The sequence below is a fragment of the Natrix helvetica genome (assembly GCF_964273705.1).
Source record: "Natrix helvetica genome assembly, chromosome: 8".
NCBI classification, from domain to species: domain Eukaryota; kingdom Metazoa; phylum Chordata; class Lepidosauria; order Squamata; family Natricidae; genus Natrix; species Natrix helvetica.
Genome location: NC_138559.1, coordinates 1,739,843 through 1,764,016, shown reverse-complemented (window position 1 = coordinate 1,764,016; position 24,174 = coordinate 1,739,843). Strand labels below are relative to the sequence as shown.

The 24,174-nt window shown below is 45.7% G+C and overlaps 1 protein-coding gene across 1 annotated transcript in view; it reads left to right on the top strand.

Annotated features, from left to right (window-relative positions):
• The window catches only part of ANTXR1 (ANTXR cell adhesion molecule 1), a 141,799-nt gene that overhangs the window by 88,124 nt on the left and 29,501 nt on the right, over positions 1-24,174 (top strand). Inside the window, exon 13 of the mRNA XM_081960986.1 lies at positions 20,019-20,114. Coding sequence (XP_081817112.1) covers positions 20,019-20,114 — 96 coding nt within the window. The remainder of the gene's footprint in view (positions 1-20,018; positions 20,115-24,174) is intronic.

The window sequence follows — 24,174 nt, the reverse complement described above, 5'->3', positions numbered from 1 at the left end:
GACTCCATCCTCTCAGGATGGGGGATGAATCACATCCATAAACTGATGTCATTTGCCGGGATTCAAACCTCATTGATGGACACGCTATCTTCATGTAGTTAGTCTCTTCTGGAATCTGGGAACCTATTTAATCACAACAGAATTATCTGTTGTGGAATATTTAGCAGACTTGAGGTCCAACACCCTCAAGTTCCTAATAACCCATACGTCAGGTTTCCTAAAAATGGCCTAATTGATTCATGAGTATCGAGCCAAGTTTCAATACAAAACTAGTCATTTATTATTCTGCAGTCAGATCTAAGTTTTGTTTGAGTTATAGCTGAACTTTACCCCTGTTCCTTCCCTCCCCTCAGTCTGTGTCATAAATCACATTCCCCAATGAGGTGCACCCCTCCCGAGCCTGCTGTAGTAATCTGAGATCCGACTTTAGCCGACAGTATGCATGGAATGCGCTTCCCCCACCCTTCTCTCACTATTGCAATGTTAGGAGTTGACAGCACAACTTCCTCTTATACCAGTACCTCAAACCTTGGCAGCTTGAAGATCCATGGACTTCAACTCCCAGAGAGTTCCAGGGCACCAAAGTTGAGAAACGCTGCCCTGTGGCATTCATCAGGTTCCCGGTCCATTCAACTCATTTTAAGGAGAAATGTTGATGTTAAAAAGAAGTTGGAATGCTGCATAGATCATGTTTCCGGTACGATCCTTGTTTTCCAGAATATTTCAGAGTCCCAAATGGGCCCGCAAATGTTCTCAAAACATAAAAATATGAGCCTTTCCTTGGAAGTGGGACCATCTGTTTAGAAAAATAGAAGCTGTGGGGAGACCTCTGCAAAGAAGCTTAAGTTGGATGATCTGTTGGTGTTTTGCAACGGGTAACCATTTTGTGAATGTGCCTGTGACATATCGCTAGAATTCCATACGTGTGCTTTAGTCCAAAAGCTCATCAGGAGACCCATCAGAAATTCTTCTCTTCCTCCTCTCCCAAGAAGAGGTGAACTCAAACTTCACTTCCTATGATAGATTGTTATTGTGGTTGTTGTTAGTTGCGAAGTCGTGTCCGACCCATTGCGACCCCATGGACAATGTTCCTCCAGGCCTTCCTGTCCTCTACTATCTCCTGGAGTCCATTTAAGCTCAGGCCGGCTGCTTTGGTGACTCCATCCAGCCACCTCCTTCTCTGCCATCCCCTTCTCCTTCTTTTGCCCTCCATCCTTCCCAGCATGAGGCTCTTCTCCAGGGAGTCCTTCTTCCTTCTCATTAGGTGGCCTTTGAGTTTCCTCTTCAGGATCTGGCCTTCTAAAGAACGGTCAGGGTGGATCTCCTCTCGGACTGACCGGTTGGATGGCCTTGCAGTCCAAGGGACTCAATGCAGGAGTCTTCTCCAGCACCAGAGTTCAAAGGCCTCCATTCTTTGGCGCTCAGCCTTCCTTATGATCCAACCTTCACAGCCATGCATTGCAACCAGTGGCGTAGCGTGGGGGGTGCAGGGGGGGCCGGCCGCACCGGGCGCAACATCTGGGGGGGCGCGCACTTGCACTCGCAGCTCTGACGATGCCATAGGTCCCTTCTCCGATCCGGTTCAGCTTCTCGAACTCCTTGACGCTCCGGCATCTTTCCAGCTGGAAGGAGAGCTGGTGAGAAGGCCGTTTCTGCGGCTTGGGGGCGCGCGGGGGGGGAAGCAGCCGGTGTGTGTGTGTCGGGGTGGGCTGGGGGAGCAGCTCCTGCCTGAATGCAGCACCGGCGCCCGGCAGGTGAGCGCGGACTACACACCCCAGCCCGGGCTCTTGCTCCGCCATGCTCTTCCCTCCGCCACCTCCCGCTTCCGCACAGGCCAGCTGGAAGGGGCGGGCCAAGAAAGCCTGCTGGGTCGCCCCTGCCCGGCCCCACCTGCCAGCCAGGAGGGCTTGCTTCGTTCCTGGCCACTGACGCTCTTCTCTGAACAGGGGCGATGGGCACCTGGGCAGCCCTTGCCCGGTGCAATTGGAGGGAGGGGGCAACCCAGCCTCCCGGCCCCACAAGGCAGTCGGTCTATTCCTTCTTTCCTCAAAAGCAGGGACCTCCCCCCTCGCCTGGATCCAACTCCATGCCAAGAAGCCTCTTACTCACTTTAGGAAGTGAAGAAATTCTAAAAGTAGGGTTGCTGCACCTGAAATTATAGCCCCAATATTAATTGATCTGTGCAGGTACAGTTCTGTTCTTGACTTACTGCATTTAACAAACACAAATATTGGAAGAGAAATTACAGCTCCCTCATTTACCTCTGGCTAAGCTTTGCCATTCCTCCTTCTCTTCCCCCACCTCCAAATGTGGCCATGAAGGTGGATTTCCATTTATGGGGGGTGGGGAGGAAATATAGCCCCCTAGGAAATATAAAAATGCTTCTTGCTCCTGACGGTCAAAAGAAGGCTGGGAGACCAAGAGGGAAGGCATGGGGGGGGGGGTGCTAAAAGCTGCATGGACCTCTCACATTCTGTTGGGAGAATTTCCTGGGTTCCAAGGAAAGAAACACAAAAAAACAGTTGCTTGGAAAGAAGTTCCCTATTTTATTCGGGTCTAAAATTGTTCAAAGCTTGTTTCTAGGACAGCTGACAACAGACTGGCACATCAGAAAGGTTTATATACCTTTTTTAGCCTTTGGTGTGAGTGAAATACATTTTTATGACCACGAGAAAGCAGGAAATATTTTTATAGTTAAAGGAAATATTCTGCTTGTTACCTTCTTTATCAGCAGAAACTTTAATAACTGCATAACATTCCCCATTGGAGGGAAGCCTCTCATTTCAGCCAAATACAAAAGGCACCAGCAGTTTTAAAATTTCACACACCTCCGCTCCCTTTGCAGGTGCAAAGCAACCAAGGACGTCAGTGGCTGAAAGCTCATCACCCGGCCTGCAGCCCTCTTGGAGTCCACTTAGCCGACCGTTATTGACCCTGCGCCCGCACGGCGTTCAGACGAGACTCCAAGGGCATATCTGGGATGTATCTGCACGCAACACTCCCCAGACACGCATCCGGGGTCTTGTCTGAATGCATGGCCGACCCGTATGTGCACAGGGTCAAGGCTACCGCCGCGAGCAGGGTCGCATCGGGGGTGCGGAAAGAGGGTGCGTGGCAGCTGGTCTGAGACCGGGTTGGAGTCTCCAGGGGACTTCCAAACCTGTCATCCCCAGCCAGCCAATAGCGCTGCCTGGCAGTGGCATAGCGTGGGGGGTGCAGGGAGGGCCGGCCGCACTGGGCGCAACATCTTAGGGGGCGCAAATTACTTGCCTTGCCCCGGGTGCTGACAACCCACGCTACGCCACTGATTGCAACTGGGAAAACCATAGATTAATGATATGATAGATTAACAATTGTTAAAAGGAATCTCAACTTCTATGAGTTCAGACAACCCAGCGTGCAAAACAAGGGAGTCAGTACTTTCAAATACTTTGTCCCTGTGAAAGTTGAGGAAACATTCTTTTCAAACTCCTTTTGATGCCCCTGAAGCAGCCCAGTAGAACAACAGAGAAGCAATGCTTAAAGCCATGATGGCGAATCTATGGCACACGTGCCACAGGTGGCACGCCAAGCCCTCTCTGTGGGCATGCCAGCCATCACCCCAGCCCAGCTCCACTGCGCATGCACGCATACCTCCTGCCAGCCAGCTGTTCTTTGGACCTCTGCCGTGCATGTGCCAGGGGCAGAACGCATGTGGGGGTGCTTGCATTGCATTTTGGGGGTTCGTGGATATGTGCATCCCCCTCATTTCTGGCCTGGAAGGCCTCCTAATGGGTGGGGAGGCGCGCTCACCTTGCAATTTGGGGGTTTGGGTGCACACTTTGGGCACTTGGCACAAAAAAGGTTAACCATCACTGGCTTTAAGCATCCCAATAAACTATGGCTTGTCTGCCATTGGTCCAAAAGAGCATTCTTGCCTCTCCACCCTGGTCTCACTTCCTCCTATTGCTCCTCTCCTCCGACTGCCTGCCGGGGACGGGGGAGGGGCCTCCTTAACTCCCCTCCCATTTCTCTGCATGCCCAGAGACCCCCCACCCCCAGGCAACCTTCCTTGGCGTAATGATCTTCCCAGCTGTTCCAGCTGCTGGTGGAAACTCTGATTCCAGGTTGGAGGGGAAAGTGTCAAAGCTTTTACAGGGGAAGCTGGAGACAGGCAACTCTGTTGATCCTTGTTTTGGCAACGCCTGGAGAGGAGCATGACGGAAACTCATGCCAAGGGCCCCACCTCTTTGATTTATTACAGAGGGAAAAGAGGTGGGCAGGGGACCACCGCTGCCTTCCTTCCATGGAGATGTCCAGATGTGCTTAGGTTCCCTGTTGCAATTCCCCAGCGGTGGGCCATCCTGGTTGGGGATAATGGGAGTTATGCTTTTGTAGGACAGGAAGTCAAATCAAGGAGATTTGACTCAGGTCAGATCAGAGAAGTCAAGTGACCAGGGAGTTTCAGAGGAGTTTGTGCCACCTATCATCCTACTCAGGATTTCAGGCCGAGTGTCTTTCCAGGAATTCCATCTGGAGGATTCCCATTTCATTTACTTTGAAGAAGCATATCCATTCCAAGTTCTCTAGCATTCAAGGATGACTGGCTGGCCGGCTTGCTTGCTTATTTACTTAAGGCAAATAGAGGGAGAGAAGAGAGAAGGAGAGAGGGAGGGAGAGAAGGAAATGGAGAGAGGAGGAGAGGAAGAGAGAAGGAGAGAGAGTGAAAGAGAGAAGCAGAGAGAGAGAGGGAGGGAGGGAAAGAAGGAAAGAGAGAAGGAGAGAGAGTGAAAGAGAGGAGAGTGAGAGAAGGAGAGAGAGGAGAGGGAGAGGAGAGAGAAGGAGAGAGAGAGAGAGAGAGAGAAGGAGAGGGAGGGAGGGAAGGAGAGGAGAGAGAAGGAGAAGGAGAAGGAGGGAGGGAGAGAAAGAGGGAGAGAGAGTCCTGCCACGCTGCTGAATTTGTGGCTGTTGCATTTGATTACCTCACAGCAAGGGTGCAAATTTTGACGGCTGAGGAAGCCAGAGTGATTTCTGGAGGAAGCCAACGAATGGCGATTTTAATCAAAGCAGAGCAAATAGATCAGCCCCAGAGAACCTTTGTGGTGCTTGTATTTAATTAATGGGAGTGCCATCGCCTTTACTCAAATGAAAATTTGTTCTGGCTTTGAGTCCTGGCTTCCTCTTCGTCTTTCTTCTGGCTCTTCTCCTTTTTGGAGGGCCTCTGGCAGCTCAAGCCAAAAAAGCAGGACAGCTCATCACTGCAGTCGTGGGTCAAGAATTGAGGAGGCTGCAGGAGACACTCAACATAGGTTCAACCTGATGTGTTGATTGCTCACTTTGACCAGGGGTCTCCAACCTTGGCAACTTTACGACTTGGGAACTTCAGCGCTGCTGGGGAATTCTGGGAGTTGAAGTCCCCAAGTTGTAAAGTTGCCAAGGTTGGAGACCCGTGCACTAGACAATATGCCAACGCTTCCATTGTTGAAAGCCACATTAGTATTTCTAAGTAATGTTTTCCTTTTCCTTTTTCCCATGTTGTTAATAGTCCATTCCTTATGTAGTGTCTCTGGAAATAGCCATGTACCTTACTTTTACCATACTACAAAAATGCATGCCAGAGGTGGGTTTGGATTACCAAAGTGGGAATTGTACCATCAAGCAGCTGCACCAACTTGGATGCAAATTGTGTCCCTCCAAAGTCAATAATCTTGTATTTCTCAATAAAATCCACTCTTTTCATCCAAGTTGGTGCAGCTGCTTGATGGTACAATTCCCACTTTGGTAATCCAAACCCACCTCTGGTTCTTACATCTTGTAGCTTTTTTATATTAATTCTTGCTTTTTTCCCTTGCCATATGTATGGAAATGTATGTAGATTCTGTCGTTTGCTAATGCCTGCATCCTTCTCTCTTTCTCAGTGTGTGTGTGTGTGTGTGTGTGTGTGTGTGTGTGTGTGTATTCATAGATTTTCACGGGTGTAGATATGCTGGTCTTGTTGTATTCGGGTCTTTTCCCATGTAAGATTGAGATTGTCTTCGCAATGTTTCAGCGAGGTCTCACTCGCCATCTTCAGGCTGGTGGTTTTGGCTTCGTGTTTCTGCGAGTAAGGCGTGGTCGGAGCTGCCGTCTTTCTATAAATCTTGGTGGGTGGGTGTGCAGTGCTGACTTTGTTTCAGTAAGTGGATTGATTGGCTGTGTAGTTGTATCATGATTGGTAGATTGGTGCTGATTGGTGCTGGCTGTGTGTCCATTGTTTTTTTGTGTTGTAATGGCCTGGGTGGTGGGTGGGACTCGTTTGTTGACTAGGGCTGGTTTCCAGATGTCTGGTAGGTGCGAGGTATCATCACGTTTATTCATGGTGTGTGTGTGTGTGTGTGTGTGTGCTGATAAATAAATAAAGGGAGACTAGTATAGATCTATTTCAAGCTATTTAGCTCTCATCAACTAGCCATACCCTTACTGGGCTAGCTGATGAGAGCTAAATATCTTGAAATAGATCTACACTAGTCTCCCTTTATTTATTTATCAGCACAAATACAACACAAATATAACAAAGGCAACATTAAAAATATGGTTTTCTACATGGATGGTCTCCTGGAGTGAGCCGAAAGACAGACAAAGGGAAACAGTGTGTTCCCTCCCATATTTGGGCAAATATTGCAACACAACAGCAGCCATGAGGTGACCATGCTCACCTCCTCCTGCACCTCAAAAATAATAAGACCTCCCCAAAAATAAGGCCAAGCGCAAATTTCAGGGGTCAAAAGAAACTAAGAATTATTTTTGAGGAAACACAGCAGTCCCCCTTCCCAAACCATTTTTCTTCCCAGGTGGGAAAATAGCACAGGTGTTGGACAAAGGTGAGGGAGACACACACACACACCCTCAGTTGTGGAAGCTCTCTGCGCATTGCTTGCCCATGCGCCGTTGTCTGTAAATTGTTCTGTGCATGCTCTAAACATTATAAAATGACTAAAAAACATGCTGGCAACAGCATGGATGACCGGGGAACCAGCTCAGGGGCGTGGCCAGCCTGCCATTCCTACCAGTTTGGCGACCCAGTCTCAATTTCCACAACCAGTTCACCCGAGCCGGTGCAAACCGGTAGCCACCCACCTCTGACCAACCTGGGAAACCACTTTCCATAACCTTAATGCAAAGACCTTCATCAGCCCATGTTTAAGATCGGGAGTGGTTTTTTTAAAAAAAATGAAAAGAAAGGTTTTATTTTTAGCTGCCAACTATTTTCATGAAGGCAAAAATTAAACATGTAAGAAGCAACAGTAGCGAAAAGGATGCAATTATTAACAATATGATCAGTGAGGGCAGCAACATTTTACAGGGTGACTACAATATAAGCCAAGTTACCAAATTTACCAAATTTATTGATAGGAAACTTTGCCAGAAGTTTGGATTTGAATATAGTAAAAACTATTGAGACTATGAAGTTGAGGGAGTTTGGGAAAATGAACGGGTTATGATCTTATGGGAAGGGACCTTGGAGGTCTTCTAGTCCAACCCCCTGCTCAAGCAGGAGACCCTCTATCATTTCAGACAAGTGGCTGTCCAGTCTCTTCTTAACAACCTCCAGTGATGGAGTAGCTACAACGTCTGAAGGCAACTTCTGTTCCATGGTTAATGGTTCTCATTGTCAGGATTTCTCCTTAGTTCTAGGTTGCTTCTCGCCTGGATTAGCTTCCATCTGTTGCCTTCTGGTGCTTTGGAAAATAAGTTGATCTCCTCTTCTTTGTGGCAGCCCCTCAAATATAGGAAAGGTGCTATTGTGTCGCCCCTACTCCTTCTTTTCTCTATACAAGCCAAACCGAAATCCTGCAGCCGTTCTTCATATGTTTTAACCTCCAGGCCTTTAATCGTCTTAGTTGCTCTTCTCTGCACTTTTTCCAAAATCTCAACATCTTTTTTTTTTGTAATGTGGTGATCAAAACTGGATGCAGAATTCCACGTGTGGCCTTACTAAAGATTTATAAAGCGGTATTAATACTGTGCATGATTTTGATTCTATGCCTGTTTATACAACCAAGGATTGTATTAGCTTTTTTGGCTGCTGCTGCAGTGACCCTGTAGTATTTATCCTCGATGGATACATAATGAGAGAGAGAAGCACATCCACAGGGGTGGGGAGGGAGACTGAAAGTGCCCAATGCATCTGAAAAAAAGCCAGAGTTGCAAACTTGGCTTTTGTATCCCATCCACTCCACTCTAGTGGTGGGCTTCGGCCGATATGGCCTGGTACAGCCGTACCGGTAGTAGCCAAGAGCAGCTGACAGCGTCCCTGTACGGTGGCTTGTTTGGCTCACCCGCGTTCTATACTGGTTTTTAAAGCAACCAACCAATTGCGCACCTGCGTGAGCTCCAACAAGCAGCTGGGCATCGCAGGGAGTGCACACGAATGCGCAGCACGAGTGCACGAAAGGACGTGTGGCCCCATGAGCCCCGTACTGGTAGCGATGGGGAGAGGAACCCACCGCGGCTCCACTCACATCCTTCAGGTTGGGTAGAAACAAGTATTCTTTGTGGGAGGTTATAAGCAAATTTCCCTCGTGCCGATGACATCAGCGTTTCTGTAGAGTATACATCTTTAATATAGGCATTTTGCTTAAAACTACATTTATTACAGTAAAAATACAAAAACGCTCTTGGAATCTGTCCTGTTTTTACAGGCATCAAGAAAGCTACTACAAAATGCCTCATAAAGAAAGTGAATTTATATTCTCTGGTATGCCAAAATTGTTTTGTTTTTTTTCATTATTCCTCCAGCTGGAAACCTGCTAGATTAGTGAGGCTTTTGGCCCTTTTAAATTCTCTGGAAAGTGAACTATATTTGAGATCAGGCTTAAGTTCCAATATCTACGAATTTCTCTGGGTTGATTTTTTTTTTTTAACCAGGATATCAGCTCTTTTGAAATAAAGCCTATTATCAATATTTTTAAAAATTAAAAGAAGCTGGCAAATATTTTAAGAAAAAGGCAAAGGTGTTTCAGCCTAGTTTAGGCAACTAAAGTGTCCTAGGCAAAAGTTATACTTGAGCCAAAAATATATATTTAGGCAAGGAATTTGGAGCAGATGTTGTAGTAGGCAGCTCTCTTGATGCCCAACAGATTCCCTATCCACCTGACTTTAATTCTCAAAAATATTCATAATGAAACTTGGTTTTTTTTGTTCTTAAAAATAGTTGCTTCTGATTTCCAGCATTATATTTATTCCCCATGCTGCCTTTGGGGAGTTCTGCCCACCTGCTTAGAAAACAGGCAGAATTAAGTTGGTAGCTTCGGAAGTAGCGAAGGGGGAAGGAATGGCTGGAAGCCCCCTCACCTCTCTCCTGATTTGCTGGGACTACTCAGCAAACCTGCTCAGGTGACTGGGGAGAGCACCTGTAATCCCCTCTCCAAATTCTAAATGCTCCCCTTGTCCAAAAGCGTTCCTTGCCTTCCTCCAGCTTCAGCTGGTCCCTACCTTTATCATAGGAAGCATCTGTGGTGCAATGAAATGACGGAGGGTGTCAGTGTGCAGGGGTTTGTGTTACTTGTGTTTGCTTGTAGGTATGTCTGCACTGGGAATGGGGTGGTGGTGGCTAAGAGGCCTGCTCGAATTAATAATTTAATAATTTATTAAATTTGTAGACCGCCCCCTCTCCCCGGAGGGACTCGAAGGCAGTGGCGGATGACCTTTTTTGTCATTGTGTGCCAAAAGTGTGCGCACGTGTGTGCCTACACCCATAATGCAATGCGCTGCCACACCCCTTGGGCTCCCTCCACCCCCTGCGCATGTGCACACAACACCCCTGCACTCTCCCCATGCATGCGCACACGGTCGTGCCCCTCTATGCCCCCTTTTGGGCCTAACAGGCCTCCCTGAAGCCTCCTGGGACCAGAAACGGGGTGCAGGGGAAGCAGATGCATCTCCGGCATACCCCTCTCCCCCAGCACGTGGGCTGCGGAGACACTAAACTCAGCTGGCCAGTGGGAGGCAGGCGTGCATGCACAGTGAAGCTTAGCTGGGCGACAGCTCACATGCCCGCAGAGAGGGCTCTGTCTGCCATGTGTGCCATAGGTTTGCCACCACAGCTCTAAGGGCTTGCCGTCCCTGTCTCCTCAAGAGAGCGGAACTCTTGAAACAGGCTCTATTTCAAAAGGAACTTTTACTGAGAGAAAGTTGAAACAAGGAAAACGAGGCAGGATCTGAAGTTCCCGCTCAGAACTGTTAGGTTAAATGTTGCAGAAGCCCTCCCCTATGTCCAGTCCTAGGCGAGCCAATCCACAGGTGCAAAGTTGCTGTGAGAAACCTGAGCTGGGAAGGGGATAAGAAGCTTTTTTCAGGTGCCACTTCTGCCCATTCTTTCGGAGCTGAGACAAAACAGGTGGCCCCCAGACCCATCCCGCCCCCTCCCTCTCCCAAGCAGGTACATCAAAGTGACAGGAAGACCAGAAACAGGAAAGAAGTTGTAAAGGGGCACCCAGGGCCCCCTCCCCACCAGAATGGCAGCGTCCCAATAAGGATCCAAGGGACCTGACACATACACTCTGCTCTGCTCACATGACCAAGACAGATGATTTGGGTGTGGGAGTGCGCAAGAGAGAAGCACAGAACAGACAGCCTCCTTTGGAGCTACTATCCAGTTGCCTCTTCCAACTGGGAGCCCTGCTGGCTAGAATGCAGTATTGCAGGCTAACTCTGCACACAGCCTGAATGTCAACTGTCCAGTTGGAGAATCCAGAAAAAGAAACTCCTGGGACATTATTTTACCAAGAGTATAAAAGTTCAACCGAATAAACCACATTGGCACAGAAGCAGCAAAACCAGCTCTGGGCTTCCTGCACAAAAGCAAGCATAGTTCTTTCCCCCTTTCCCATGGGCCTTCCATAGCCCATTACGTCCACCAATCACTTCCGTTCATTTTGTTTAGGGAAGCAGCCAGACACGCTGGGGCACCTGTTTGGGGTGTCCTTGAGGTGGGAGCAATGTCTCACGGGGACCAATGATGCTTGGAAATCATTGCCTCCCATCCTTGCAGTCCATTCCACACACCCCTTCCATTTTCTTTTTCAAGCTGTGTGAGTGAAGCAGGACGTAGGTGAAAGTGTGAGTCAGTCTTGACTCTGGAGTTTGATCCTGATGGGGCTCAAAGTTGACTCGGCCTTCCATCCTTCCAAGGTTGGTAAAATGAGGACCCCAATTGTTGGGGGCAACAAACTGACTCTGTAAACCGCTTAGAGAAAAACTATGAAGTGGTATATAAGTGCTATTGCTATCCACTGGAGTCATTTTTTCCTGGAATACCAACCTGTCTTTCTTCCATGGCAATGAATCCTGTTCTGTGAAGTTTCCAGAGTTATTCCACCGAGAGGCAGACTGAGAAAGTCCAGAGTCCTTTCACATTGTTCCTTTCCAACTTTCCATTGAGTTGGAAAGGATAGACATAAATCCTCCATGCCTTTAGGGCCAACTCACCCTTACCTCTGTAGTTAGTTTGTGTATGTCTTGGTAGCAACCAGAGCCAGACAAACAGCAACTGAGCTGGCCTCAGGTTTCTGCATACACCTGTTGGTCTTCTTGGATTGCTGTTGCACTAATCCGTACTTGGTGTTCTGTCAAGTGCAGGAAATCAGGAGTCCAGGCAGTTGAAATGAAAATATGTTTATTGTATTCTAATGCTGTCTACAAGAATCTGATTTACTAACAGTCAAAGTGAGTTGGCGGTAGATAAGAGTCAAGGGAATTCAAGGTGGGCTGGACATGAAGAGACTCGAGACTGATGATGTACTTGACCCCTCCCTCGGGCTCAGCCTGATCATCTCCTACGTTCTTAATGTTGACTAATTTCCTAGCTTGGGGATCGGTGCAGCAGCAGGAGTAGCTAGAGATGCCCGATTCAATATTGTGAATAAACAAAATGAACAAATGACATTTGTTCATCAGAGCAAGGGTGGATACTACTCTCTAGATGAAAGAGTGCAGAGAAGAGCAATAAAGCTGATAACAGGTCTTCAGATCACGTGCAGTGTTAATGCCACTTTATAAGGCCTTGGTAAGGCCACACTTGGAATACGGCATCCAGTTTTGGTCACCACGATGTAAAAAGGATGTGGAGACTCTAGAAAGAGTGCAGAGAAGAGCAACAACCATGATGAGGAGACTGGAGGTTAAAACATAAGAGGAAACAGATGAAGAACGGTTGCAGGAACTGGGTATGTCTAGTTTAATGAAAAGAAGGACTAGGGGTGACATGATAGCAGTCTTCCAGTATCTCAGGGGTTGCCACAAAGAAGAAGGAGTCAAACTATTCTCCAAAGCACCTGAGGGCAGAACAAGGAGCAATGGGTAGAAACTAATCAAGAAGAGAAGCAACTCAGAACTAAGGAGAAATTTCCTGACAGTTAGAACAATGAATCAGTGGAACATCTCGCCTCCAGAAGTTATGAGTGCTCCAACACTGGAAGTCTTTAAGAAGATGTTGGATAACCATTTGTCTGAAGTGTAGGGTTTCCTGCCTAAGCAAGGGGTTGGAGTAGAAGACCTCCAAGGTCCCTTCCAACTCTGTTATTATATTGTATTATGTTATTATAAATCATACAATGTATGGTTAAGGGAACTAGGTATATCTAGCTCTAATGAAGAGAAGGATTGGGAGGACATGATAACTCTCTTCCAGTACTTGAAGAGCGGTCACAGAGATGAGGAATCAACATGTTCTCCAAAACACCAGAGTACAGGACAAGGAGCAATGGGTGGAAATTTGTTAATGAGAGATCCAACCAGGAACTAAGGAGAAATTTCATGACATTGAGGGCAATTAACCAATGGAAGAGCTTGCCTTTAGAAGTTGTGGGTGCTCCATCTCTGGAGATTTTCAGGAATGGACTGGATAACAATTTGTCTAGGACAGCATAAGGACTTCCACGTTGGGCAGGGATTGGAGAAGAAGACCTTCAAACACCAGGGGGTAGGGGAATGCTCAGAGGACCTTGGCAGGTTCTAATTTGGAAAAATTTTGAGCTCATCTCGCTACCATTCTGGCAAAAATTGCTTTGGAATCATGTCTCCTCTAATGACTTCTGAGGTCTTCAGCCACATGGAAGTGATAGAAACCCTGTCTTCACTGCTGTGATTTTTTTTTGGCAGAAAGGATGATTGGAAGATGCTGGAGGTAGCAGTAGAGACTGCAGGGGTGATCAGCCTTGGCAACTTTACCCTTTTGGACTTCAACTCCCAGGATTCCTCTGCCAGCCATGCTGGTTAAGGAATTCTGGATTTGAAGTCCACCAGTCCTACAGTTGCCAAGGTTTTTCGAAGACCCCTGATAGAGAGCATGCAAGAGCAAGCATCACGCCAATGACGGGAATGATCTGAAATTGTTATTTTTTTCAGCTGTGCAGAGTCACTTTCAAACATCTGGCAATTTGAGCCACGTTGCTCCATAAGAAATGTGGTACAGTATCACAGTGGGGTTGTTTCTGACAATTCCCCAAAAAATATTCTAAAAATAACGGACTAAGTAGTCAGTGGTAGAAAATGCTTTGAAAGTTAGCATTCAATGGGAACAAGATTAAAGTTGTTCATTAACAAACTATTTTTTAAGCTAGAGTTAATGTGTTCTACTGCTGTTTTGTTATGCCTTTAATTGAAAACAATTCTCTGGCTCCCCTCCTGGGTTACAGTCTGAATTTGTGATTTGAGAACTGCATAGACTTTGCATCTCTTCTGGCTCTGAGCATGGAGAATTGTGCAAAGAATTGGACTGGGGCATTATTTCTCGTTTGGACTCTCCTCTTTGTTTACTTTGGGCACCAAAGGGTTCAAGAAGAACATTCCTAGGGTGGAAACAATTTAAGGAGACCTACAAGGGGGGGGGGGATAAATCAACCAAAACAAAAGAAATTGCATACATTTTAGCCTAGAGAAAAGAACATTAAACAAGGATAATGTGCCTAGGACAACAGATGCCTAAAGACATAAGCATAATATACTGAAGAGATGCTGAAGGACTGAACTTAAATGGCCTTTTTTTCTATAATTATATTAAACTCATTTTCCTCTTGGAAATGAAATCGTTCAACGAAGAATAATTAAGACACACAAGGAATTTATCTCTAGTACAAAAGCACTCAGTGTACATACAAAGCAAGAAAATAATGCTAATGATGATAATAACAATAACAGCAACAACAATAATAATACCAGTCAATAACATTTGTGATACATTTTTGAATGTTCAGTTGGCTGAGTTTCATATTTGATGAATAAAGTCAATGATGATGATGATGATCAGCGGCTGCAGCAAAATTTCACAAACTGACTACTTACAACGCCATGACCATATTGCTAAGATCATTTATGGAAATTGTGCCAGAAGTTTGGATTTGAGTACAGCAAAAACCACTGGGACCATCAGGTTGGGAAGGTTTTAGAGAATGAGAAAGTCAAGATCTTGTGGGACTTCAGAATCCAGACTGACAGGCACTTGGCCCACAACACACCTGACATAACAATAATAGAAAAGAAAAAAGTATGGTTCATTGACATTGCAATACCTGGAGATGCACGAATTGAAGATAAACAGCAAGAAAAAAATCACAAAATACCGGGACTTGCAAATTGAGGTTGAGCCACTGTGGAAAAAGAATTCATGTGTTGTCCCAATTGTAATTGGAGCCCTTGGAGCAATACCTAAAGGGCTACCTCGCTATTTGGAAATTCTAAATTTACCTGACTTGAACATCCTGACTCCTCAAAAAACCACCCTACTTGGAACAACTTATATCCTCCAACGTTACCTTAACAGTTCCTAGGTCCTTGGTTAGGACTCGAGCTGTTGAGCTGCCAACCAGCCCCAAAGGCAGTGAATCTCACCAAAGATTAACCAATAATAATAATAATAATGCCAATAAAAGGGGGAGTAAAGAAGATAACAGTAAGAATAAATAATAACTATAGCCATACTAAATGGTAAACACACATAAACATTAGACAGAACTGGGAGAATTCAATTTTCAGCAGAGTGATGGCACAAGAGAAAAAACTGTCCCTGTGTTTAGTTGTCCTGGCATGCAATGCCCTATAGCGCCATCCTGAGGGAAGGAGTTGAAGCAGTTTGTGTCCAGGATGTGAGGGGCCTGCAGATGTCTTCTCAGTCCTCCTTCTGACGGCGCAATCTACAGGTCCTCAGTGGAAGGCAGGCTGGTTGTTCTTTCTTCAGTCTTAACCATCCGTTGAAGTCCGTTCCTGTCCTGTTGGGTTGCTGTGCCAAACGGCATCTTCAGATTGAGAACAGGTGGCCTGGAAGCTTCTCCCATGGCTTCTAGCATGGTGATTTTGCCTCCTTTCCACTTGTAGTTTACATCAGAATGACGCTGAGATGCAAAGATGGCTTTATCTCCTTCTCATATTGTCTTGTGGTTTGGGACTTCTTTTTTGCCAAATCTTTTTAGTTCAGAAATTAATCTGCATTTCTGATTTAAGCCATCCTTGAGCCATGACGTCTAAGCTTTATGGCAGGCATTTCTGGAGGGAGTCCTTCTATCCAGATCAGCCCTGAGTCATTCTTGATAGACTCTTGGGTGGTCTCTGTATCTTCGAAGACGTGTGGAATATCCACAGCAATCAATGAACATTCTCTCTCTTCATCACTGGGGACCATGGATTTTTGTTAGCCAGCCAAGAAAGTCTATCATGTCTATCCCAGCATAATGTTATGTCAATACCGCAAGGATTGGGGTACCCTAAGGGTCTCCCGTGGGGAAACACTGAGAGAAGGAGCAGAGGTTTCATGGTGGAACATCATGTAGATAGACAACCATACTTAGAACACTGAATCCAGTTTTGTCACCATATTATAAAAATTAATGTTGAGACTCTGGAAAGACTACAGGAAAGAGCTACAAAGGAGATTAGAGAGATTGAGGCTAAAACATGTAAGGAATGGTTATAGGAATTGGGTTTGTCTATTCTAGTCCAGTCTAGAAAAAAGGACTTAGTTTAGTTTAGTTTAGTCTAGTCTAGTCTAGTCTAATCTATTTTACTTTACATTACTTTATTGTCATTGCACCTTGTATAATGAAATTAAATGCGATCTTCAGCGTACAATTACAGTTCAGGTTGTGGTTGTTAAGGAATCCTGTGCAGTCATTAAGCACAACATCAGGGGGCGGCTGGTTTCCTCATTGACTTGACTTATTGGAAGCTGGCAGTGAAGGTCACAAGTGACGATGATGTGACTGTAGGAAGCTGTGACCATTGCAACTGTGTGCCGGTTGCCAAGCACCCCAATCATGATCCTGTGACTGTGGGGAGATTGCAACAGCCACAGCTTCAAGGACCGGCCATAAGTCATCTTGTTGAGCACCGTTGTAACTTCAAATGGTTGCTGAGCAAGAACTCACGAAGTGAGGACTCCCTGTATAGTCCAAAGCCCTTCCCTGCCTTTCATGGTTGACACAGCATAATGATACCCCTGACGGCAACAATCGGACCAACCCCTTGGTGGGCTCCGTAGTGCCCTGGGGTTTCTGGCCTGCTGGCAAAACCATCTCTTCATCCTTGGGGTGACATGATAGCAGCGTTCCAATATTTGAGGGGCTGCCACAAAGAGGAGGGGATCAAATTATTCTCCAAAGCACCTGTGGGTAGAACAAGAAGCAATGGGTGGAAACTAACCAAGGAGAGAAACAACCTGGAATTAAGAAATTTCCTGACAATGAGAACCATTAATCAGTGGAACAACTTGCCTCCAGAAATTGTGAATGCTCCATCACTGGAGGCTTTTAAGAAGAGCTAGGACAGCCATTTGTCTTGAATGGTATAGGGCCTCCTGCTTGAGTTGGGAGGTTAGACTAGAAGACCTCCAAGGTCCTTTCCAACTCTGTTATTCTGTTAGCCTTCGTATACGGACAATCCAATTCACTCTCCAGCTAGAAGGATCTTCAGCTGGAAAGTCAGAAGTTCTCAAGCTGCAATTCTAGAGAGGACTAGCAGCGTCCTTCCATTCTGGCCGGTTTGCATTTTCTAACCATCCTTTAATGTGGATTCCCTCAAGGTGGGGCCCTCCAAATGCTTTGGAGCTCTGGGTGGGTTTTCCTCAGCCACAAAGCAGGAGAAGTGAGAGTTGGGCACCCAAGACTTTTGATCACATCCATGTGGTGCTGAAGTCTGGCGGTGCCCAACCACTCGACTCCACTTCCAGACCCTGAGCGCTGAATAACCAACACCCACATGCAGGCTGGAGCCTTTCTCTCATCAACCAAGCCATCCTCTGGCGTGCCAGGACTGGCCGGGCTCTTTTGCAGCAGCTGCAACCTATCCGTGGGTCATTTCTGTTATTTTAACAGTCTGGTTCTATAAAACCAAAGCCTGGAAGTCGTGCCAGGCCTAATTTTTGCTTGCTAGCTGATCCCCAAATCCTGATGACATCAGTCAGGAAGGATTGAGAAATATTAGCTGGTTTGGGGAAATGCATAGTCTGTACTTGAGATTACATTGGGAAGCAAAGTGAAACAATCCATTTTCGGGGCCTTTTAATGACAGGAAAACCTCTGGAAGAGGAGGAGGAGGAGGAGGCTCTCCTGCTGAAGTGGCCCACAGTCCGCTATATTCCGATCTATTAAAATTTATATTCCATCCAGCAATCACTGGATTAGTGCAAGCCGTAGTTTTCCGGGTTGGGAAGGAGATCTGTGATACACGCTTTCTCTGCTCCAAATTAAAATCATATCATTCCCCATCAGCAATGGGTGGAAACTAATCAAGGAGAGAAGCAACCTAGAACTGAGGAGAAACTTCCTGACAGTGAGAACAATGAATCAGTGGAACAGAAGTTGCCTCCAGAAGTTGTGAATGCCCTAACGCTGGAAGTCTTGAAGAAGATGTTAGATAGCCATTTGTCTGAAACGGGATAGGGTTTCCTGCCTAGGCAGGGGGTTGGACTAGAAGATCTCCAAGGTCCCTTCCAACTCTGTTATTCTATTCTACATATCCTGACTTGACCAAAGCAGTTTGTGTCATTGCAGCTCCGTTGGTGATCCTCTAAACTAAGGATTCTTCCACTGGGGGTAGTTACCGCCTGAGGAGCAATTTGGTCGCATCCTGGGGGTAGCAGGGGTAGGCTGCTGGGGGTTCGCAGGGGTTCGGGAGAATCTCTAGCTAAGATTCTGTGCAGCTGGGAGAACCCCCAAATCCCACTCCTGGCTGGCCCCGCCCACCCTGCCCCATCCCTCCCAGGAGTCCCCATGTGGCCCGCTTTGGATGCGGGTAAGTGCAGGGCAAGCACAGAACCTTGAAAAATGGGCCTACCGGATGTTCGGGCCGCCAGAGGGGCTCTGGAGCCTGGGGAAGCTGTTTTTGCCCTCCTGGAGGCTATTTTTCAAAGTATAAGACGCTCTGAAGTATAAGATGCACCTAGCTTTTGGGGAGGAAAACAAGGGGGCGGGGGGGAAATCTGCCTCTGCCTCCCAGCAATTTGCCTCCTTGCAACAAACAGCAAACAGTACAGACAATATATACAGTTTGTAGTGTTATATTTCAGACTATACTTGTACAGATGCTGTTACAATTGATGTGGCTTTCTGGAAGTATAGTTATTCTCTGCTATTTAAAAGAAGGTACAATAGCACTGGGCCTCTTCAGATCAAGCATTTATTTTAAAAAGCTTCTTCATTTTGTTAAGCTGTCTAGAACAATAATAAAGCAGTCTTTTAAAAATAGTTCTAATAATTTGAACATTCTATAGGCATTTAATAGTTATTGACTTACCTCTGCAGCAAATAGCAAACAGCCTGTTTCAGTTTAGCCTGATTAAGAAAAAATAAAGAAAAAATAAAATCTGCCTCTATCTCCCAGCAATTTGCCTCTTGCAGCAAACAGGAAGTTTCACTTTCAATTTCAGCCAGGGCCTCCCGGTCATCAGCTCTTTCAGGCTGCAGGGATTGCTATAGCCCAGGCATGTCCAAAGTGCGGCCCGGGGGGCCAAATGTGGCCATTTTTCAAATTTCAAGCGGCCCGCAGCCTCTTCTCCCCACTGGAGTCATTTGTTTTGTCTTTCATAAAATACCGTATTTTTCGAAGTATAAAGATGCATCTTTTTCCACTCAAAAAAGAGGCTAAAAATCTGGGTGCATCTTATACACTGAATACAGCATTTTTTGCCTCCCAAAATTCTGCCGCTTTCACCGAAATGGCTGTGCATAGCCTTTAGGAGGTTTTCAGAGTGATCCTGGGGGTGTGGAGGGCATAAATGAGCAAAAAACGGGTCATTTTTTGCTCATCTTTGCCCCACCTATCCCCCAGGAGCACTCTAGAAGCCTCTTAAAGGCTATTCATGCCCTTTTAAAAAAAAGGCCCATTTTCGTGAAAAATGGGCCATTTTTGGGAGAGTGCAAAAACTTTTTTTTTTAATTTGCCTCTTCAAAATCTTGGTGCGTCTTATACTCCAAAAAATACGGTAGTTAATTCGCATTTAATGTTAAGGGTTCAAAGAATGTCAGGCTGAATGATCGGCCCCACACATTTTCACCTCACCAAATCTGGCCCTCCTTGTAAAAAGTTTGGACACCCCTGCTATAGCCTATTGCAGCCTCCACAAGCCCCATTTTCCCCATTTGCTGCAAGGAGATAAACTGGGAGGCAGAGGCCAAAGGGTGGGGGGCGGTGGGTGGGTGGGGCTACATTCAGTGTATAAGATGCACCCAAATTTTCACCCTCTTTTAGGGGGGGGAGGTGCTTCTTATACTCCGAAAAATACGGTACTTATTTATGAAATAAGGATGCACCATGGCCATGTGATCAAAATTCAGACTCTTGGTGACTGGCATATACTTATGACAGTTGTGTTAGTCCCAGGATCATGTCATCCCCTTTGGCGACCTTCTGTTGACCAAGCCAGGTTTGCTTAACAACCAGGTTTACTCACTTAACAACTTCGACTCTAGTGAGCGTTGCAGGTGACCCAAAATTGAGACAAAGGTTGGCAGACTGAAGAGGCGACCTCAGCCCTGTCCCACCCTGACTTAACTGTGATGCTTCCTTTACAGTCTGACGGGACCATCCTGGCAATCATCTTGCTGATCCTCTTCATTCTCTTGGTTCTGGCTCTTCTCTGGTGGTTCTGGCCACTTTGCTGTACTGTGGTAAGTCCCTGGAACCCATTCTCCCTTTGGCTGGTCTTCTGCATCAAAAGGGGAGAAAATCTCTCCCAGAGAAAGCCACAAGGCTGCTTACGATGAATAGTTTTTGTAAGGGGGAAGACATCCTCCCTTTCGGCTGCGCTAGTTTGTCGGATGAGGTCATCTAAAAATATGGATGCTGTGGGTCTGTGTTTCCTGCAGAAGTGAGACTTCTGGGAATGTATGGGGTTTAGGATTCCATGAGACTTCCAACTTTTGCATTGATGTGAGTTTATTCAGCGTGCCATCGCACAATCGTGCTTGGCCCAAGGGGTGCTAGATCTAGTGGTTCTAGATCTGCTTTCTGCAGACCATAGGAAGCTGAAAGAAGAGAGAAACAATTGAAGGCACAAAAGCCAGCTAACCATGAAAGACCAACCCTACAGCTAGAAGCGAGCACCCCCAAAGTGGTATCCAACACATGCCCGTACAATCAACACGATTCTTTCACAGGAATTACAGCTTACCCGGAGTAGGCTGATTTGTTAGCAGTTCTGTTCTCCAGGAGGACTTCTGCTATTGTTGGTTGGTGAACTTTCATCAAATTTGCAAGAACTTCCATGGCAAAATTCAGCGGATATTATTCCTTTAGACCCAGGATGTCCAACCATGGCAACTTTAAGACTAGTGGACTTCAAGTCCCAGAATTTCCTAGAGGTGTGTGTGTGTGTGTGTGTGTGTGTGTGTGTGTACTCTTTAAAAATAATCAATGTCTAAAAACCTAAGTGATACCAGTTCATCAGTGGCCATTTTCCCTCTCTCAGTTTTATTCTATTTGATTTGATTCTACATTCTATTCTATTCTATTCTGCATTCTGTTCTTTCTATTCTGTTCTCTAGTCTAGTCTCATCTCATTCTGTTCTATTCTGCATTCTCTTCTCTTCTCATTAAAAACATCGAGCCTTTATTGATTAGCCCTCGGGCCTTCCAGAAAGAAATTATTACTATCATTTGATAAAAGCAATATAAAATGGAATTTGATAAAATACAATTTAAAATGGAATTGGAATAAAATGCAGTCTAAAATGAAATTGGAATAGAATACAATAGTTTAAGATATAGATAAAATATGATAAAGTTATATTTCAGTGTCACTCCTGCAATCTACCCTGATCAATCCCACGTATGCAGATCTCAACCGAACCATTTTGTTTAAGTAATGTGCTGTGTTAAATGTTATTTTCCGGTTCTGGCCGCACATAAAATACGTTCAGTGGTGGGATAATTTAACAACCGGTTCTCTGCCCTAGTGATTTCTTCCAACAACCAGTTCACCAAACTGAATCCCACCACTGGGTAAGCTGTTTTGATATGGGGACCCCAATGGGTCATTCGGTTGGTAGATAGACCTGTCTTTCACCCCCATACACAAGCAACAATCAAATAGGATCTATTCTGTTCTCTAGTCTAATCCAGCCTAGTCTCATTCTGTTCTATTCTGCATTCTCTTCTCATCATCATATCATAATGAAGTGGATCCAAGAAAAACATGCAGGTCTCTGTTTAGAAAAAAAACAAAAACAATGGAGCTGGAATCATAGACATTCGGGTGTAGATCAAGGGAGGCAAACCAAAAACTGTGCCCCACAATTGCAATACACACAATACACAAAGGCCTTATTTGTGTCCAGTCTCATCCCGCAAGGCCAAAAGGCAGCAGCATTGCACCCTGACTGTGCAATGCAGCTAATTTTCAAAAAACTGCATTTTCTACCAGACCTCTATTCTTGGGACTTTTTAGATGTTGAATTTCTCTATCCTGAAGGCCACATTCAGCAATCTTCTCTCAAAAGTTTAAAAGTAAGTCAGAGCCATGTCCCCCCGGTTCTAAAAAAGCGTTATGGAAAGTGTTAGATACTTGTTCTAACTACAGTGGTTTCCACCAAGGTCCTCTCTTCTGGTGGGAACAGAGGTTTAATCCTATTGGCCGAAGGGTCTGACAGCTCCCTATCAAAGGGCTGCTGTCAGACTCAACCTTCGCTGGATTGTTCTCACTTGTTGTACTTAATAAAGAGCTGTTGTTACCGTTAAGCCTGTGTGTGCCTATCCATTGCCCAATCTAACAGAAAGAAAGTGAAATTATTCCAGAGAGAAAACATCTCACAGGAAATCATGTGAAAGGAAGAATCTTGAAAATCTGGGGTTTGCATTCCAGCCTTTAAGGCAGGAAAAATAGGAAGAAGCGAGCTGGCCTGTGTGATGAATATTGAATGAAGCTAGGGAAGAAAATCAGAACCTTTCAAGATACAACATGCAAATTTTCCCATCAGCCTGGAGGAAATAATAATGGGGTTAACAGTCCTTTGACAATCACTTTCCATCCAGGGAGATAATGCCTGGCATTATTTTTCAATCCTATTGGGGAGCTTCCTCCCTGAATTTTAAAAATAAGTGCACAAATACAATGAAAAGTATGAGAAATTATTGGAGTGAATTGCTCGTGGTGTATTAATACATTAGCCCGGGGTCCCCAAACTTGGAAACTTAAAGACTTGTGGACTTCTACTCCCAGAATTCCCCAGCCAGCATAATTTGCTCTCTTGTAATCCCTTCCTCTGCCATCTCTCCACTTAGATCAGAGGTCTCCAAACTTGGCAACTTGAAGATTTGTGGACCTCAACTCCTAGAATTCTCCAGCCAGCTAGAGAGTTGAAGTCCACAAGTCTTCAAGTTGCCAAATTTGAAGACCTTGGCATTAGCTGATAATTTACTAGAAAATTTTCCTAGGTGGGGAAGACGTGTGTCCCACCTAAGCTGAGTTTAAAGTGGATTGAAGGTAAGTTAATGCCTCTGATGAAGCAAGACAATCCCCCCCCCCTGTTTTGGCCTTGCTAGAATTTCTAATTAGTAATGGTCGCTTGGCTGACATTCCTTTGGACAGGAAGGAATGGAATAATAATAATAATAAAACGAGAGAGGATGGGTATTGCTTGGTTGCATTCTCTGATTCAGCTGAGCAAGGATGACTGGGAGAAGGATATGTTTCTCATTAAACAGAGCTCTATTTGTGCGCATGTGGCGTTCACATTAGTCGTGATCCATTCCCCACCCCTTGTAATGTGCATCTTGTGATTGCACACCCATTGAAGTTGGGTGGAGTGGATTGCAAAGTCAAGTCAGTGTCTGTCACCCCCATGAGGGTGCCCTCCTGGGCATCTTCCCTACTGCGACACCATTGATGTCAATGAGATTTCTCCAGTTCTCGTGTTGAAGGAAGCTGGTGTGTTAGATGGTTCTGATGTATGTGGGAATGCTTTCACTGGAGACAAAGGCCTCGATATTTAGTCATCTGATGACAAAAGCTGGTATAAATGGTTAGATGATAGGAATAAGAATTAAGAAATTGGGAAATGTAAAATTAATGTCTATTAGAAGAATTAGAACATAGCGATCAGATTGGGGGTAGGAAAGATAATTTAAGATACACTAACATGAGAAAAATATATGCATACAACAAAGGTAATACAACAGTTTGATACAAACGGCTAAACATAAAGAAAATGTTTAGAAATAGTTTATAATGGCATCTTCTTAGGATGGGTCCTAAAAGCGAACATTGTTGTGGCCTGCCGACAGAGCTGGCAGCAGATTCAGACAGTGAGGAGGTTGGGGAGGAACCTGGGCCAGTCCTGGAGTCTGGGGAAGGCTCTGATGAGGGCTCTGTGTCAGAGGCAGAGAGGGGGCCAGGGCCGTCCGACAGTTATCAGCTGCCTTCGGAGTCAGACATCAGTGAGGCAGGCGAACAGCTGGAACCTGTTCCCAGTGTGCACATGCGCAGAGCTGCCAGACAAAGGGAACAGCTAAAGAACAGGGGTCGACTTGGGAGTAAGGCCACAGGTGGACGATGAATGGCCCCTCCCAGAGGAAATAAAAGAGGAGTGAAAGGGGAGTGGAGTTTGCAGGAGACAATTAGTTTGCTTAATTGGTTTGTGACTCTCAGAGACTCCTTGCCAAGTTCTGCAGATATTGTCCTGGCAGCTCTCCAAGGCAAAGAAGGTCTGTGACTGTAAATCCTCCCTTGAA